Here is an 18,731-nt window from a genome sequence, read left to right as displayed (position 1 = left end):
AAAAGCCCTTGCCTGATTTTTACCACGTTTTCAGATTTTACCACATTCTCACCCTGTTATTTACTTGACTATTTTTTGGCTTCTGTTTTTGTCTTACCCTATTTTTGGAACCGTTATTCACCAGACTCAAATGCTGTCGTCGTGGTCAACTTCTCTCTGTGTCTCAAGTCCGCCGGCGTGCATGCCGAGCTAACTGGACAAACTGGTTACAGCGGGAAAGCTGTTCATACGGAGGTAAGCGGTCAGCTGGTAAGCGCGAAAAGGAACGGCGTCATACTGCCCCGTAGCATTCGTTTTAAAGACGAAATGCAGCCATACGTACCTCTGGCTATGTATATAGGGCTACGTTTTCAGAAAGAGCCTGTGTTGCGTTTATGTGATACCAAAACAAAGCTTTAATAGAGCTGTTATTGTCAGCAGAAAACATTGACTTAAATGTAAATATTACACAGAATGAACACCGATATTTTTTTTAAATACTGAAACAATTTGACAACACATACTGTATGTAGTCATGGTTCTCTGATATTATTTATCAGAGAACTAAAAATCATTTGTTTTACACAGTGGATGCCCTACCAGCCACTACCCAGTACTGGGAAACACCTATACACTCTCACATTCACACACTCATGCACTATGGCCAGTTCAGTTCATCCATTTCACCTATAGGGCATGTCTTTGGACTGTGGGGGAAACCAGAGCACCCGGAGGAAACCCTCGCTAACACACGGAGAACATGCAAACTCCACACAGAAATGCCAACTTGTCCAGCCGGGATTTGAACCAGCGACCTTTATGCTGTGAGGCGACAGTGCTAACTACTGAGCCACCGTGCCGCTTAATTTGACATTTTATACAACCTAATTATTTGGCAACACTTTAAAATAACGGTCCATTAGTTATTGTTAATGTATTTACTAACATGAACAAACTATATGTAATACATTTATTATGGTATTTATTCATGTTAATGTTATTTAAGTTAAATTACTTTAGTTTATATTAGCGGGCGACAAGGTGGTGCAGTGGGTAGCATGATCGCCTCACAGCAAGAAGGTCGCTGGTTCGAGCCCCGGTTGGGTCAGTTGGCATTTCTGTGTGGAGTTTGCATGTTCTCCCCGTGTTGACGTGGGTTTCCTCCGGGTGCTCCGGTTTCCCTCACAGTCTAAAGACATGCAGTATAGGTGAATTGGGTAGGCTAAATTGTCCGTAGTGTATGAGTGTGAATGGAAGTGTATGGGTGTTTCCCAGTGATGGGTTGTGGCTTGAAGGGCATCCGCTGCGTATAACATATGCTGGATAAGTTGGCGGTTCATTCCGCTGTGGCGACCCCTGATTAATAAAGGGACTAAGATGAAAAGAAAATGAATGAATGAAGGAATGAGTTTGTGTTAGTTCACGTTAACATGTTAACAAGCACAACTTTGGATTTAATTAATGCATTAGGAAATGCTGAACTATGATTTATAAATGCTTTACAAGATTATTCATACTAAATAATGTTATTAAATATGTTAACTAATGGGGCATTATTCTAAAGTGTAACCAATATTTTTGATTAACTCTCAGTAATGAGAGACTTTACATAGACTTTAATAGACTTTACACACCTGAAACTTGTCTATAGCACTTGTTCACTGCTGCTCTTATAGATGTGTTAATTGCTTCCTTGTGCTCATTTGTAAGTCGCTTTGGATAAAAGCATCTGCTAAATGACTAAATGTAAATGTAATGAAAGTTCATTTTATAGACACTCATTTTTACTCAAGTGTGTGTTAAGGAGCAAAGCAATGGAACCAAACAAACATTTTTACAGCTTCTAATGTTTTTAAAAGCACATCAAAACTGGTCTCAACAGGAGTGTCTATACAGAACATCTGAAGTCTCACAGCAGTGTTTATTATGTCAAACACTTGTTCAGACATGTTTTAAAGGCAGTGGAGCTGCTGTTAAAGCAATAGTTCACCCAAAAATAAAAATTCTGTCATTGTATACTGGATTCAAACCTTTATGAGGCTCTTTCTTCTGTTGAACGCAAAAGAAGATATTTTGAAAAATGCTGAAAACCTGTGACCATTGACTTCCATAGTAGGGAAAAAAATAGTACAGAAGTCAATGGTTACGGGTTTTCAGCATTCTTCATATCATCTTCTTTTGTGTTTAACAGAAGAAAGAGACTCATTAAGGTTTACAGTTGAAGTCAAAATTATTAGCCCTCCTGTGATTTTTTTTGGCTTTTTCAAATATTTGCCAAATGATGTTTAACAGAACAAGGACTTTTTACAGTATTCCCCATAACCCATAATATTTATTTATTTACTTATTTGTTTTATTTCAGCTAGAATAAAAGCAGTTTTAATTTTTTTATAAACATTTTAAAGGTTCAAGAATCCCTGGAGTACTTATTGTGAGATTTTAACAGATTTGTGTGTGTTGAGCATCATTTAAGACAACATTAGCACCTGTCAGCTTTAATTGTGGGGGGAAACTGGATAATTTAGAGCTTTTGTCAGCTAATTTCATCTTCCGAGTTTAAAATAATTTTTGGGGTGGGATCAGTGACGTAGCACGAATCTGCTAGCGGAGTGATGACGTGTTGGTTTCTCATTATTATTCATAGCTGAGTTTTCTTATCCTATGAGAAGAGCCTGCTTCTTAATTATTCATGAGAGCACGTGCTTTCCGAAGGCAAGGCAGAGCTGCCAAGCTGTGAGACCCAATGACTGGGTGAGACCACATCTGCGGACTCTGCATACGGCACACAGTATTTAGTCATTCATGAAGGGTCGTATGTGTTGTTTCCATGATCCACCAGGTTTGTTGCATGTTTTTCCCCGCGATGCAGTCAGGGCCGATACAGGAAAGCTGTTGGTTTGGCATTTTTGTCGGGAGAGCTGTACGAGAATTGGAGAATGACAGACTTTGTCTTTTATCAGTTGAGTTTGTTCCCATTCAGACACATCGTCTATATCCGTGCTGGCGTTTTCCCCTATGTTTATAATTCTCCAGATTACCGTCAGGGTTAATGGTTGGAATAGATAGGGCAAGAGACCTGCTGCACTGCTATCCACTGTGTCTGCATTCAGACCCTGGAGTTGAGGAGGAGAGAAGTCCTCCTCATTTATAGTGTTTATATAAACACGATAATCTTTATAATGATATAAATTGGGGTTATGTGTATATGAAATTACGAATAACAAATGTAGCAGGACATTACTTACTGTTTAACTTTGTAAACTATGAAATCATGGGTCTCCTCACGGTTTGTGTCTCATTTTGTGAGCCAACTGACAACAGTTGTTTGCTCCCCTCTTTCTCCCCTGCTCTGCTGGCCACGCCCACTCCTCCCTCTGCTCTCAGAGCTTCACGCCCTTCTCTGAGCATTTTTAAAAAAAATTCTGAGGGAGACTTGAACCGAAGGAGGGGGGTTTCATGGCCCTTTAATGTCAATATTATTAGCCTTCTTAAGCAATTTTCTTTTTTGTCTACTGAACAAACCAAACCATCGCTATACAATGACTTGCCTAATTAACCTAGTTAAGCCTTTAAATGTCATTTTAAGCTGAATACTTAAAAAATATATAGTAAAATATTATGTACTGTCATCATGGCAAAGATAAATTCATGGCCTCCTGAAAAAATATTCAGGAGGGCTAATAATTCTGACTTCTCAACTGTACATAACCACTTAAGAGAGTGTAAATAAAGAGTAAATCCCTTTAATCTCCTTCAGTTGACTGTGAGATGTGAAATATTTCACTATGTCAGTGTGTTCATAACTAACCTTCCCACCGAAGTCTATCTTGGTGAAGCTGAGGGTCTGCAGATGAGCGCTGGAACCGCGGATGGAAGGAGCAATGGTCTCCGTCAGCAGCTTCTCCAAATACTGACCAATAAACGGCCATGCCTGGTGAATAACCTTTAATAAATAAAAAAGAGAAAGAGGAGGAGTGTGTCATGCAGTTTTGCTAATTGAGATTACTCTGTCGGATAGTTCGGACTTCTGAGCGAATCAATGGTACAACCCTCCCTACTCTCCAAGAGCTGTACTTATCCAGAGCGAGCAGAAGTGCTGCCAAAATCACTCTGGACCCCTCACACCCAGCACACTTTAAACTTTTACCTTCTGTTTGATGCTACAGAGCACTGCGCACCAGAACAGCCCGACACAGAAACAGTTTCTTCCCTCAGTAAATCCATCTCATGAACTCTTTATAATGGGCATTGTGAAACACACATCACTTTTTATACACATATACACTTATTTATTTAACAACATACTTTACATGCCAATTTGCATGTAACAGCTGCACATATAATGTTGTAAATAGAATATACCTGTTCATTAATTTTCTTTTTGGTTTAGTCCCTTTATTGATCAGGGGTCGCCACAGTGGAATGAACCGCTAACTTATCCAGGATATGTTTTACACAGCGGATGCCCTTCCAGCTGCAACCCATCACTGGGAAACACCCATACACCCACATTCTCACACACACACTCATACTCTACGGACAATTTAGTTTATTCAATTTACCTAAAGAGCATGTCTTTGGACATGTGAGGGAAACCAGAGCACCCGGAGGAAACCAACGCAAACACGGGGAGAACATGCAAACTCCACACAGAAATGATAATTGACCCTGCCGAGGCTTGAACCAGCGACCTTCTTGCTGTGAGGCGATCATGCTACCCACTGCGCCACCGTGACACCTTATTTATTTTTAAATGACAAGGTTTATTCCCTCTGAGCATATTGTGTTAAATAATTAAAATCTTCAGAAAATTTAATTGAACAGAAGGTTAATTTAATTTTGAGATTTTGAAGTTGTATGACGAGCATTATTGTACTACAAAAATGCACAAAATAACATAATTAAGATGCTGAAACATATGCCTGTTTAATGGATTATAATAATTTTATTGGTCTTAAACCAAACTGAATAATTTATTCTGGTAATGATCGGTTAACGAATCCAATCATGCTGCCCCTACTGAATAATGGGGAAAAAACACACACAAAAAAAGTGTATTGTACGCAACTTCATATCTCAATACTCCTCCACACTATTTCTGTTTGTTGTCAAAACTGACAGCTGGAGGGGCGTGGTTAAGTATGTTAGCCCCGCCTAATACCTCGACAGATCGTAACCGAGAACAAACAGGAAGTGCATTATCAGATTTCACTTAAAGAGTACAAGGGCAAACTATTTTTTTTTAATGACATGCACAGAAGAATTGTGACCACAAAGCTAGCAATGTGAGCTAACAAAATCAATAAAGCTAGTTTTGATTTCATGTGTACTTTAATGGATAAAAGCCTCAATGAATTAATATAATTCCTACAAACCAAGTACTTTGAATTATACACATTATTTATATTATAATTTATTACATGTGTTACTATCATTGTTGTTATTTAATTATATAAGTGAATTATACAAGTGTATATTTAATATAATTTATTGTAAGTATTAATAATAATAATTATATTAATAATAATTAATAATTATATTATATAATATAAAATATTATAATATAAAATTATATTATTACTACTATACAATTCTTAATATGTTATTCCCATTGGCATTAATACTAATAATGCATTTTTCTCACGTCAAAAATATTTTGGTTTTAACAAAAAAAAACCTGAAAAAACTGTTTGAGCTACAATTTGCAAGTCAATTTCACACATAATTACAAAGAAACAATACATTAACTATATAACACACCGAATTATTAAGCGTAGCATTCTTTTGTTGAGATAAGATCTTATAAAACATACTCTAGTAATATTTGTTTTATTAACAGTATTTTTTGCAGTGTAGCTTGCAGCAACAATTAACACACTAAATTAAACTCACTATTCTGATGAAAGACTCCTACACAATTGTAGACAAGGAAAAGCATACGGGCGACGCGGTGGCGCAGTAGGTAGTGCAGTCGCCTCACAGCAAGAAGGTCGCTGGTTCAAGCCTCGGCTGGTTCAGTTGGAGTTTGAATGTTCTCACCATGTTCGCATGGGTTTCCTCCGGGTGCTCCGGTTTCCCCCACAGTCCAAAGACGTGCTATAAGTGAATTGGGAAAGCTAAATTGTCCGTAGTGTATGAGTGTGTATAGATGTTTCTCAGAGATGGGTTGCAGCTGGAAGGGCATCCGCTGTGGCAGTTCATTCTGCTGTGGCAACACCAGATTAATAAAGGGACTAAGCCGAAAAGAAAATGAATGAATGAATGAATGTAAAGCATACTCCAGTAATCTTTAATTAAAAAGCCAACCAAAACTACAACATATTCATGTTAAGACCCTTGTATTTTTTGTAAATGGCACACAAATATTTAACTGTAATGCAGATTATTGTGTTCTTCTCACCCACTTGTATTTTCTTCCTCTACGTCATTACTGCTAAGCTATTCTTAATATGATATTAATACAGTACTAGTACTATTAATACAAACTATTACATAGCATTATAAAGACAAAAAATAAATAAATAAATCTCACTCTAAAAATACAGTGGTTGTCTCCAAAAACTTGTTTGTTATACTTAAATAAATTTCACAAATGTTTTCTTGTAAGTCCTGTTTAGTAATATTTGTTGTATTAACAGTATTTTTTGCAGTGTAGCACAAAAAGGCAATTAGACCCTCAAATTAAACATAATATTCTGATGAAAACCCCCTGCTATTCCATTCTTTTGTGAAGCCTACTCCAGTAATCTTTAAGTAAATTAAATTTGAATCATCTTAATCTTAATAATAATTTAAAATATTAATCAGTGATTAAAATATACAGTATAGTTTCATGTACAAAAACAAAAAGCCAACCAACGCTACATCATAATCATATTAAGACCCTTGTATTTTTGTAAATGCCACACAAATATGTAACTGTAATGCAGATTATTGTGTTCTTCTCAGCCACTTTACTTTATTTACTTTTTAAAAGCGTACCGAATCGTATAATACCGTACAACTCAGTGGAAACGGGCTATTACTATGGTATTATTACTATAGTATTAGTACTATTAATACAAAGGATCACATAGTATTATAAATACAAATTACAAACCTAATCTGAGGATTTACCTCAAAACAAACCGGAAGCGCATTTTCATCATTTAATTTTAGATTAGAAGGACAAATCATTTTTTTCCCTAATGACATGCACAGATGAATTGTTCACCACATCTAGCAATGTGAGCTGACAAAATCAATATGGTTAGTTTTGATTCCATGTGTACTTTAAAATATGTTAACAGTGTATTATCAAACCACAACAACATAACCATAATAACACCCCTGTATTTCTGTAAATGCCACAGTGTGTGTATTACTAGAGACCTGACCCGCTTTACTTTCATCCTCTCTGCGCACATTTGTTTACAGTGGGTCATTTGTGTTTGTTTCGTTGCTACGGTGACCAGTTGTTGCGGATGTTGTGAGCTGATCATAACAGAAGCTCGAGCACCAGTTGCTGGGTTTTTTTTCTCTCTGATTGTTTCGTTACATGAGTAAACCACAGATTTTAGAAATAGCTTGTGACTCAGACTCGGCCGGGACCAACGCCAGAGTAAAATGTCTGCCTCGTGAATCACTGATAAAGAACGTCAGGGCTAAATATTTGCGCTGGAATGATATGCTGAAGCACTTTTAGCCAAACTATTGAGACTATGGGTTGAACTAAAGAAGTACAAATGCTGTAAAGACTGTAGGAAGGCAAATATGATAAGACTCACTGCGCAATCTTAGCGCAATTCATGCTAAACAATTGCTATACAATTTATCATATGAAAGGGCACCTATGATGAAAATCATCTTTTGGAAGGTGTTTGGACAGAATTGTGTAAGTATAGTGTGTCCACAGTCATATTAAAGTGATATAAAGGCAGTAAGTCTCTTTTTTTAAATTTCCTGTCGTTAAAATAGGATCCAAATCTCCCATTTTGAGGCCCACTGCAACTTGACGTAGGCAAAGAGCTTAGAATGACCAAGAGGCGACACTCTGTTGTTGTTTGGGAAACAGCCACTAGATGCCACTAGTGTCACGTGGGAGCCATTTCGGAATTAAAATTGCAACAGAACAAGAGCATATTATAAGTCTGTAAAATAAACTATTTAAAGTGCTGATGATTGCGATAGTAAGTGTTGTATTGTTGTCTTTCAGGTTGTATCTCAGCTTTAATGCGCTTTTTAAGTAAATAAATAAATAAAAACAATGCAGCTGCTTGCCATCGTGACAGCAATGAGATCCAATGGATGGCCGATTGCTTTCACTCCAAAATGGCGGAATCGCGGGGCTGTTGCTGGGCGCTGCTGTTGCAATGGAACGTTCTATGGAGTGTCGCTTCTTGGTGATTCTAAGCTCTTTGACGAAGGAGTGCGGTTTCCCCGTCCACCGAATTGATTGACAATTCAATTAACATGTCTCCATAGTAACATGTAAAATCATATCAACAAGACAGGACGTGCACAAATCAACTGGGATTAAAAGATCTGTTCAGCTCTCAGTAAACATCAATCATCATCAAATGTGATCAAGAATGAGTTTTACAAGTTTAACACGCGTTTAAAACAGTGCATGTTTGTAACGAAGTGAAGACGGTAAAATCGCTGTAATTCATCACCATAGCCATATGTCAGTACAATTATGAAAAGAGATGTTTCAATCCTCAGTGGATATTAATGTGTATCCTGTCACATTTGCCCTGCAAATACAGTGTGAAGTTAAACGCGCACACTCTGTGTGTGTGTGTGTGTGTGTGTGTGTGTGTGTGTGTGTGTGTGTGTGTGTGTGTGTGTGTGTGTGTGTGTGTCACTATCACAGGTGATCCAGCCTGTGCAGATCGCTGGTAAACACATGGTTCACTAACGAACTACAAATCCGCTGTTATATGGACTACAGATCCAGTCATGCACCACACACTCACACCGGTTTCTGATCCTGCCTGATTGCAAACACACAGCTGGAGGATTGACAAAGACTGATTACTTGGACTATTTTTAAAGCACACACACACACACACACACACATCAGGCTGAGTCTTTTTATACTGTCACTGTGAACAGTGCGACGTGTTTCCCTTGCCTTGCTTTGCCGTGTTTTTGACTCTTGCCTTGTTTGTTTATTTACGTTGTCTGCTGCCTGCCTTTTGACCATTCGCCTTGTATTGACCAAGACTCTGGATTGCCCGCATACATCTGTTCACTCCTGTGTTGACTGTTGCTTGCCTGACCATTCTGTTTAATGAACCTGCATTTGGATCGGCACTCCTTTGTCCAGCGTCACTTCACATTAAAGTGTGTGTGTGTGTGTGTGTGTGTGTGCCTTGTAACGACATTGTGTGCCACTTTTTGTTGCAGAAATCAACTCCACAACAAATGCATCAAATAATCAATGGGAAAATTCTAACTGTAGTATTTCTCTCAAAGATTATGAGATCTGCTTCCTTCATGTCTGTCACTGTGCTGTTTATCTGACGCAGCAGGAGACGAGGACACACAGGCACATGGGAATGGTGGGCGGGGAGAACTAGCTCACTTGCATTAAAGGCACAGGCAACAAAAACAGCTACATTGTATTTAGAGCAGAAAATCCAATATTCTGAAAGGTATAATAAATAAACTGAGGGGTGTTTTGAGCTGAAACTTTACAGTCACATTTTGAAGACACAAAAGACTGATCTTAAATCTTGAAAAAGGGGTAAAACAGGTGCCCTTTAAGATAATACCTTTAAGACTATATTTTATGCATGTTATGTTAATTATAATGCTCACTTATTATAAATTCATTCATTGGTTATTATAGATTCTACATATTATCTTTTATTAATTTCCAATTTATTGTTTTTTATCCAAGCAGCAACCTCCTGCTCTCCCTCGTGAAGCCAATACGGAAGTAGCTAAAACTGCAATTCATCGACTCGCCTCCAGGAAATCCAGATGTTCTCTGACTGCAATACTAAATTTGGCAATTTTATAGCTGGTAAAACGTGTTTACAGCCTGGTCAAAAAGATGGTTTTGGTGCATATAGCTAACATTACCCTCCATGACAACTGTGAGGGGGGTATTTTTTATAACTCAACCATTTCCTTTATATTAGGTTATATAAAGTCTGCATAATTAAGGTCGTGGCTACTTGAGTGACAGCTAGGTCTCGTTGGTCGCCGTCACTTCACCTCAGTTGATTCCAGCTGATTAGCCGCTGAACTCTGCATATACATTGTATTTTTGTTTTGTTTTATGTGGCTTTACACAGTCAGTTGCTTTTTGGAATTATTTCCTACAATTATCAGATACAATAGACAAATTACCATGTTTGTAAACAATCAGGATGCATGCGTAGCGAGGTTGCAGAAAAAAACAAGAGCGCTTGCATTTACAGTGAGGGAATGACATCCGATGCGGTACAGAGTTTGTTGTTGTCTTAGAAATAAGATATATTGATTACATATTATATATGTTATTTACATAATGCTTTTAGCGTATTATAACAGCTTGTCACCCAGTGATAAGCAGTTACTCAGCAAAATTAATGTTAAAGTGAGCGCCGTTCGTCTGACAGGTCCACTTGCGATAGCACCCTCCTAATGGATATTGAATAAGACGAAATGGCCAAGTATCCAGCCTGAAATATACAACTATCTGAGTGAAACTCCAAGTGATTTACAAGAGAGAAGTTAAAGGCCTACAAGTCTTTGGATGCCAACAATTTTGTTCTGTGTGGTCATGTGGTAATCTTCCTTTATAGCAATTACAAAATGGTTTAATCTTTAATTTTAATTTTAATTAATTCTGGTGTTTTTGACTTACTGCAATGTTTTTTATTTTGGAAATATTTAGTTTTTCACGTCAAACTTTTTCATTACGTGATTTTAATTTCATTTCTGTTATGAATTATGTTAAAAGTACTATACAAATAAACTTGAATTGAATGAAGAGGTTTATGTTTATGTAATTATATTATTATTACTATTTTAATAACAATAATAATAATAATCAACAATTTTTTGCTATTCATAAAGTGTTTTTAAATTAATTTTTAATTATAAAGCACTTGAAGTTGAATTAAAAAAAAAAAATTCAAGAGATGCTAAAAGTGTAAAAGAACATTAAAAATTTAATTTCTTGGGAAAACATCCACCGCAACTCATCCAGTAATTAAAAGGCAAGGACCATATGTTGGTTGCACCAGTGTGTGGTTGGGAATGTATGTGTAATAATAGCATGTGAGGCTTTTGTTCAGCAGGCGTGTGGAGTGAGACACACACACACACACAGCTGTCATGACGAGGGACAGATGCAAGGAAAAACATGCTGATTTACATCAATGAAATTACCAAAATGACGGCTGAATTACCTTGTTTAGCCATTCAACCTTCTCCACATCAGGGAAGTTGACCTGAAATGATAAAGAAAACAGTTACTGACTGTTAAAAGCAAAGACTGTCTATTCTTATGAGCTATTTAAAACGTCTGAACGACAAACCTCAAGAGAGGATGTGGTTGTAAAGAAGAAAAAACATGCAAAATAAATGAATGATTAAATCTATCACCTATGTTTTTCTGCCATCTTCATGGTCTCTTTCTTAAAATATAATAATAAATATATAATACATAATATAATATTAATGTTTGCAGTGTGTATTCTTAATTTTAAAAAATATTTATTTATTTATTTATTGTTTTGATTATTAGCTATTTAATATATTGAATGCATTTTCCAATCAGTCACATGCATATCTAATTTGGCCACATGATAGCCATGGGACATCACCAAATATAGAATAAACTCATATGGATGCATGTAGTCTACTGTCTGTGCACTTGTGGAGATGACAAAGCAGCAATGTCTTCAGTATGATTCGGACGAAGGGATTTTTTTTGCCAAGTTTGCAGTAGCTAGTATGCAGTGCACCACCCATACAGCGCCACCATCATGTCGAGATATGCCCTCTAAATCTAACAGTATCCATCTGCAGACCACTCCTACTCTTCAGCTGCACTGGGGAATCGAATTTATTAGCGAATCGATTCGTTCGAGCGGATTGGTTATACAGATAATTCACTGTGACGGATTGTTTTGAAGTCATACTGGAAACCTGTAACTTACATTTTATTAAATTTTATTTTCCTTCTATTGAAGTCAGTGGTTACATGCTTCTAACATTTTTCAAAATATAAATTTTTGTGCTTGACAGAAAAAGGAAACTCGTAAGGGTTTGGAACTAGTTGAGGGCGATACATCTTTATTTTTAGGGCGACTACCCCCTTTAATGTCTTTGTGACTGTATTAACATCTTTGTAAATGTACTTGTTTTGTCATGTTGTCGACTGACTTTGGTAAAATCTCGTGTTTAGCTATTAGGTTACTGCTTCTATGTTATTAATTCACGTGCTGCAAGGCAATTCAAAACGCCTGCGAATCTGATTCACTCAAATGAACCGATTCATACAAACAAATCGTTCGTGATTCAGAAATTAACAATTTTTTTTGGCTGTTCTTGTTCGTAACAATGAAAAAAGCGCTTTACTTCCCAAACCTGCTAATATTTACTTTTAGCATGAATAAGAAAGAATGAATGTATACGTTATTCATCATAAATCGTGGAGTTATTCATCCACAAAACCCAAAAGACAGACTTGTGCATTCTTACCCAAGAAGGCAGGTCTCTTTTACTTCTAAATGATTTGGAGGACACATATTCTTGCTCGTCGTTTACTAGCTGTATGGCAGACCTCAGTCTCGCCTCCTTCGCCTCACGCGTGTGTTTCCATCCTGCGTAAACCATCATTCCAAACACCACCAAACTGGTGCTCATCCGATAGTACCCCGCCAGGTACACAGGCAACAAGGCGGTGAGACATTTGCCAAAAGTCCACAAGATCGCCTTGGCGTCAAATAATTTGGTTTTCGGGACGTCAATTTCTCCAGACGACCTGTCCTGCGCTGGTTCGGCAATCTTCTGCGAGTCATTTTTCGGCTCTGAATCTACGTGCGACATTGTAGTTTTTGGTGTTGTACGCAAATGTCCCTAAAGTAGAGTCGATAACAAACCGCAGCGACGATTTGCAACTCAAATTCCGCATAAAAGCCGAAGAGTCTGATTCTCTGTGTGTGTTTGGAGTCCGCTGGCGATCTGCAGATGACTCGGCTCTGCTTGATCACTGCGGATCAATAATAGTCAAGCACGAGAAAGCAGAAAAGCCCACCTCAACGCTTCTGCCCTTCTGGCATGACGCTGTTTTTCCTTTTTGCAGTGTGTGTGTGTGTGTGTGTTGTGGCCTGCACCGTTATGCTGGCATATCCACGCCCACACTAAACGGCGCAGTTGCACAAATAGGGGGAAACTTTGTTGAAAGCCGCAGAAGACTGAAAACAACTTGTTCTTTTAAAGCTTCAAGCTTCGCACATGAAAAAAATACTAGTCATTTATATTAAGTCAGTGTTTTGACATACAGTGCTCAGGATATAGGCCTATATGAGTACACCTTTTCGAAAATTAATATTTTTATCAATTTCTCTGTGAATATAGGCAATGTATTTTGGTGCATTTAAATGAAACAGATTTATGAAACCGATATATTTATTAAAATAATATTTTAGTCACCAAACATACTGACAGACACACTTTCGCAGTTCAAAACTAGATTAAAGACCTATCTTTTTATAAAAGCATACTCAATGTATCACATAATATATGATACATGAATGTGCTCCACGCAGGTTTTTTCATCTTGTTGATATACACTATGAACAGCAGCTACGCTAATTATTCTCTTTATTCTCTATTTCCACCTGGGATACTCATACCAAGGCCCCCAGAGACTATGCAGCGACACTGATGCGATCCAAGACCAGCGACGAGATGATCCCAAGGTTTCCATAATCCTGGACCAGGCCGTATCCTGAGCAGCTGCTGTGGTGGTCATGGAGGAGTGGAGAGCATGAGACTGATTCCTGTGACGCTCCAGAGACAAGTCTCGCTGATGTCCCGCTTCTCCAGTGCCTAGACTGCAGCTTTGCACAAGACGTTTGGCCAGTGGAGAAATGGTCGTGCCCAACTGAGTCTGGTTTCTCTCGAGGTTTTTTAATTCTTCACTTTCGCCAATTGGTGAAGTTTTTTCCTTGCCGCTGTCGCCTCTGGCTTGCATGGTTCGGGATCTGTAGAACTGCGCATCGATGGATTTGCTCTTCAGTGTTTGGACTCTCAGTGATTATTAAACCACACTGAACTGAGCTAAACTGAACTTAAAACACTGAAAACTGAACTACACGGTTTCAATTTGCTATGATCTTCTATACAAAGCTGCTTTGACACAATCTACATCGTAAAAGCGCTATACAAATAAAGGTGAATTGAACTGAGAAATTGAAAGATAATACAATTAAATTCAAGCTAAACATTGCAAAATTAAATTACAACCTACAAAATTCTCTTGATTTTTCCGTTTATTTAAAAAAAAAATTGTTTTTTTTTTCTAAATGTTTATTTTTTTCTGTTTAAATTTTTCTGTAACATATCGTCACCTTAGAATTATAAGGTTCTATCTGCGTTGTAAATGATTTTGAGATTTTGAGCTTCAAAGTTCTTGCATTCCATATAGCAAACAATATGTGCAAGATAGTTCTCTTTCATACATTAACATCACAGGGACCCTAAATGTACTCTAAATGGAAATTATCAAAGTTCTCTTACATTTGCTAATTGGAGTAAAAAAACACGGTAAATGCAGATAGAACCTTCTCATTCTGAAAAAGGTTCTATCTGGCAGATCATTCATTGAAGCTTTACTTTTCAAGAAATACAATCCAAAAATATACAAGTTGGTGTTGTAACAACATGTTGATGCTTGAGAAAGTTGAATTTTTGCTTTCTTTAACATTTATTTCATGTTTTAGTATGAATATTTTTTCTTGTTCAAATTAAGCATACAAGGCTGTGCTAAATATTTTGTCCAGTGCAGATGGTAATTCTATGTAATTAATATCTTAATATTTATACATTTTATGCTTTATATGAATTATTGATTTATATTTATTGAATTATGTCCAATTAATTACATTAAGTATTTGCCTTTCAAGGCTTAACATTAAATTTAAAGACTTTAAAAGAAAACAGACAGTGAGCAAATTAATTTAATAAACAAATGTTTCACTGATTATATATTCACAAATAAAAAAATATTTCACATTTAATATAGACATTTTTTAATATTCGTTTCTTTTTTCAACAATGAAAAGTTTAACATTTCATCTCAATGTTAAGAAATGCTTCTAAATCATCACATTTACACACATCTCAATTTAGTGTGGTGCGGCATTATTTAGTCGACTCTGATTTTGTCTTTCTGGTCTTTCCCGCAGTCAATGGAGCAGTCCGGCAAAATGACAAAGAAAGCTGATCCTGATCGGTCCTCGTGCATGCATTAAAAATCCTGATTTGCTCATAGAAAGAACCTTATAGAGCCAAGCTAGAGTTCAACTTTGTAGAGAAACCGTTTTTGTTTTTTAGATAAAAAGTCTTAAAATGTAACCAACTTATAAAAAAACATCCCATAATGTAAACAAGTTGTTATTTTATAAGAATATGTGAATATCTCAATTTTGACAAAAATGTCAGATAGAACCTTATAATTCTAAGGTGACGATATAAATTTGGGTGTGCTAGTTTTTGGACCGTCATAAGTTATTTTGTTAGATAAGCTCCAGATTTGGCTTCAGTACTGACTAATCTACTGTATTTGCACTAAAATAGTATTGTATAGCGTCTTATTAAAAATATAAATAAAAAGAAAACAATGATTTGTGAGGGGTGCGCTTATATATGCTGAACACTGTACTATAGCTATAGGTATACTGTACAACATTCACAAAAATATAATGAATGCTAAAGCACACTGCTTATAGTTATACTGCTTTAGTTATACTGTTGAAAACAATTCTTGCTGCCTATATTTGTTTGTTGAATCAAATGAACAGTTCTTGTCATCTCAATTTACATCAATTCAAAGAGACTAAATATTAAGCTAAAGTTTGTTTAAAACAGTTGATGGAAACCTGATTAACTTATTAAAATAAGTTACACTACAATAAGCACACCAGCTGATAAACTAAAACATACTGTAGCATACTTGTTTTTTTACTGCATTAAAGTGTTGTGTATTGCAGTGTAATACACCCTAGTTGTGGAAAACTAGTTCATTTTACTTCAGCTTAGTTCCTTTATTTATCAGGGATTGCCACAGCAGAATGAACCGGAAACTATTTTAGCATATGTTTTACACAGCGGAAGCCCTTCCAGCTGCAACCCAGTACTGAGAAACACCCATACACACTCATACACTACGGACAATTTAGCCTACCCAATTCACCTATAGCGCATGTGTTTGGACTGTGGGGGAAACCGGAGCACCTGGAGGAAACCCAAACCAACATGGGGAAAACATGCAAACTCCACACATAAATGCCAACTGACCCAGCCGGGAACCAGTGACCTTCTTGCTGGGAAACGAAAGTGCTAACCTCTGAGAAACCGTGTTGCCCCCTAGAAAACTAGTTATAGTAAGTAATTTGTTATGGAATTACCACAGCAGATTATTTGAAGAACTTTACTACAGTAAAAACTATAGTATTTATACAGTATTTCTTCATATGGGTTTGCCCTGGCTGTTGTCATTTCTAATATACGTTTAAAATACATCAAACGCATTTGTTTCTAGTCAACAAAGAAGTTACCCAAGAAAGTACTGGGTAAAGTAGGGTAACTGGTTGGGTTTAAGGAATAATAACTATCATAGCATATCTACGTCCACATTAAAAGACACAGCTGTCATTTTTTCAGTAGCTGATAAATACTGTAGTATACTTGTTTTGTATTACAGTAAACTGTGGTGTATTGCCATATAATACACTTGTGGAAAAACTATATAGTGGTTAATTATTTGTATTTATAACTGTATAAATAGTGACACAGTTGCACAAATAGGGGGAAACTTTGTTGAAAGCGGCATTAGACACCTTGTTCTTTTAAAGATTTTAGCTTCCAACATGAAACAATACTATAGTAATTTATAGTAAATAGTAGTACAGGGTTTTTCAACTATATTATAGCAGTGAGCATAAAGTGTATTAGGGATACTGTACAGTATTTATGTAACGGAGGCCAGCTAGTAAGTGCTGTGCAGGTAAACCTCACTCCTCTGACCTCTAAAGGTGCTCTAGCGACAGACGCTAGAGGCCATGGTCTTTAGCCTCCTTGGTAGAGCACCCGACTCCCATACAAAAGGTCGCCGGTTCGATACCAGCTCGGAGCGAGTTGGGTGGTGTAGGACCAGCGGGGTTACATTTACAAAACTTTAATGTATGCAACATAATGCTGCAGTATTAATTATCACACTGTAAAGCTCTTTGTTGAATCAAATGAACATTTCTAGTCAACAAAGAGGTTACCCAAGAAAGTACTGGGTAAAATAGGGTAACTGGTTGGGTTTAAGGGTTAACAACTAATTATTACCACATGTAAGGAAATCCCCAACCAGTCAAAATGTAATATCAATACATCTGGATCACATTTAATTAACATTCACTGAAATCCTAAAGTAATGCTATGGAAATTCCCTCTGTGGAACTTTCTGAATTCAGTCACACAAAAATTTGACTACACTTTGATTGCCAACACTAGCTTATAATGCATAGCGGACCTGATAATTCAATAATGTAAAATATTGACAATGCAGTGTTGATGTAATTCCCATCATAGCCTAATTGTCTTTTTTGACAAGAGATTTAAATGAATGCAAACAAACTAATCTAAGAATTACATAAGACACAGAAAACTAAAATTCAAAATTGGAGTTTACATTATACAATGTAAAAATAACTGGAAAATATTAGACAAAAAAATTGCATTTAATTCAGTCTTAAATGTTAGTTATGTGAAATCATATTTGGATTTTCTTTAAATTAAAGTACAACTAGCTCTAAATTAATTTGACAACACATTAAATGGAAAGCACGACAGCAATCCAATTTTGAATTAGTCAAAGTCCAAAATGAATCAAAGAAAATCTCCCTTAATTATAAAACAGGCTTCTAATGATCTAAAACTGTTATAAAAACAAAAGTTATAAGAAACATTACTGGAGCACAATTTTGTTTACTTTAAATGGAGTAATTCAGCCTTTCATGCAGTTTTTTTATGGCAATTTAAGCTTAAATTTCACCAATATTACTAGCTCCAGTTTACATCACTTTTCTACATCGATGGACAAGTGACAGCACAGGGATTGCTGACAAAGAGTGTGTGTTTGTGTGCATGGAAATGTATTATCCTCCCTCCCTGTAAAATTAGATCTAATCCATGTCCTGAAACACACCTCCCCTCCCGCTTTCACATCTCAGGAGGGAACGATTCGTTAGTGAATGAATCTCCGTTATGAATGACTCGTTCACTTAGCCGACAATAATACACGTTTCTAGCACCGCAGCATCTCGTTGTCATATTTCATTTACATTGTTTGCTGATTTTATTTAACAAAACTACCATAAGCCTAGTATTTAGTGCAAGTTGGTACTACTTTCCATATGCCTTTGTGCTTTGTTTTCTCCTTACTACACCCATACACAGCGCTAGTCATCTTCACATTGGCTTTAGTCTTGACTAAGTGCGGTTGAATGACTTTTGCCCTAGGAGCACTGTACAAATGTGGCGGTGCTATTGAC

General features: G+C 36.7%; 1 protein-coding gene across 2 annotated transcripts in view; it reads right to left on the bottom strand.

The window, feature by feature from the left end:
- Positions 1-13,291, bottom strand: part of esyt1b (extended synaptotagmin-like protein 1b) — a 91,221-nt gene extending 77,930 nt beyond the window's left edge. Inside the window, exons 1-3 of one of the 2 annotated variants that reach the window (XM_056460542.1) lie at positions 12,664-13,291; positions 11,367-11,408; positions 3,788-3,922 (exon numbers count right to left, since the gene is read on the bottom strand). In XM_056460542.1, coding sequence (XP_056316517.1) covers positions 3,788-3,922; positions 11,367-11,408; positions 12,664-13,011 — 525 coding nt within the window. In that variant the 5' untranslated portion in view covers positions 13,012-13,291. The remainder of the gene's footprint in view (positions 1-3,787; positions 3,923-11,366; positions 11,409-12,663) is intronic. The other variant, XM_056460543.1, reaches the window with a different exon arrangement.
- Positions 13,292-18,731: the final 5,440 nt, after the last annotated feature.

The sequence above is a fragment of the Danio aesculapii genome, chromosome 6, assembly GCF_903798145.1.
Source record: "Danio aesculapii chromosome 6, fDanAes4.1, whole genome shotgun sequence".
Classification (NCBI taxonomy): Eukaryota; Metazoa; Chordata; class Actinopteri; order Cypriniformes; family Danionidae; genus Danio; species Danio aesculapii.
The sequence above is the reverse complement of the archived record's forward strand: the minus strand, read 5'-3'. Positions and strand labels throughout refer to the sequence as shown.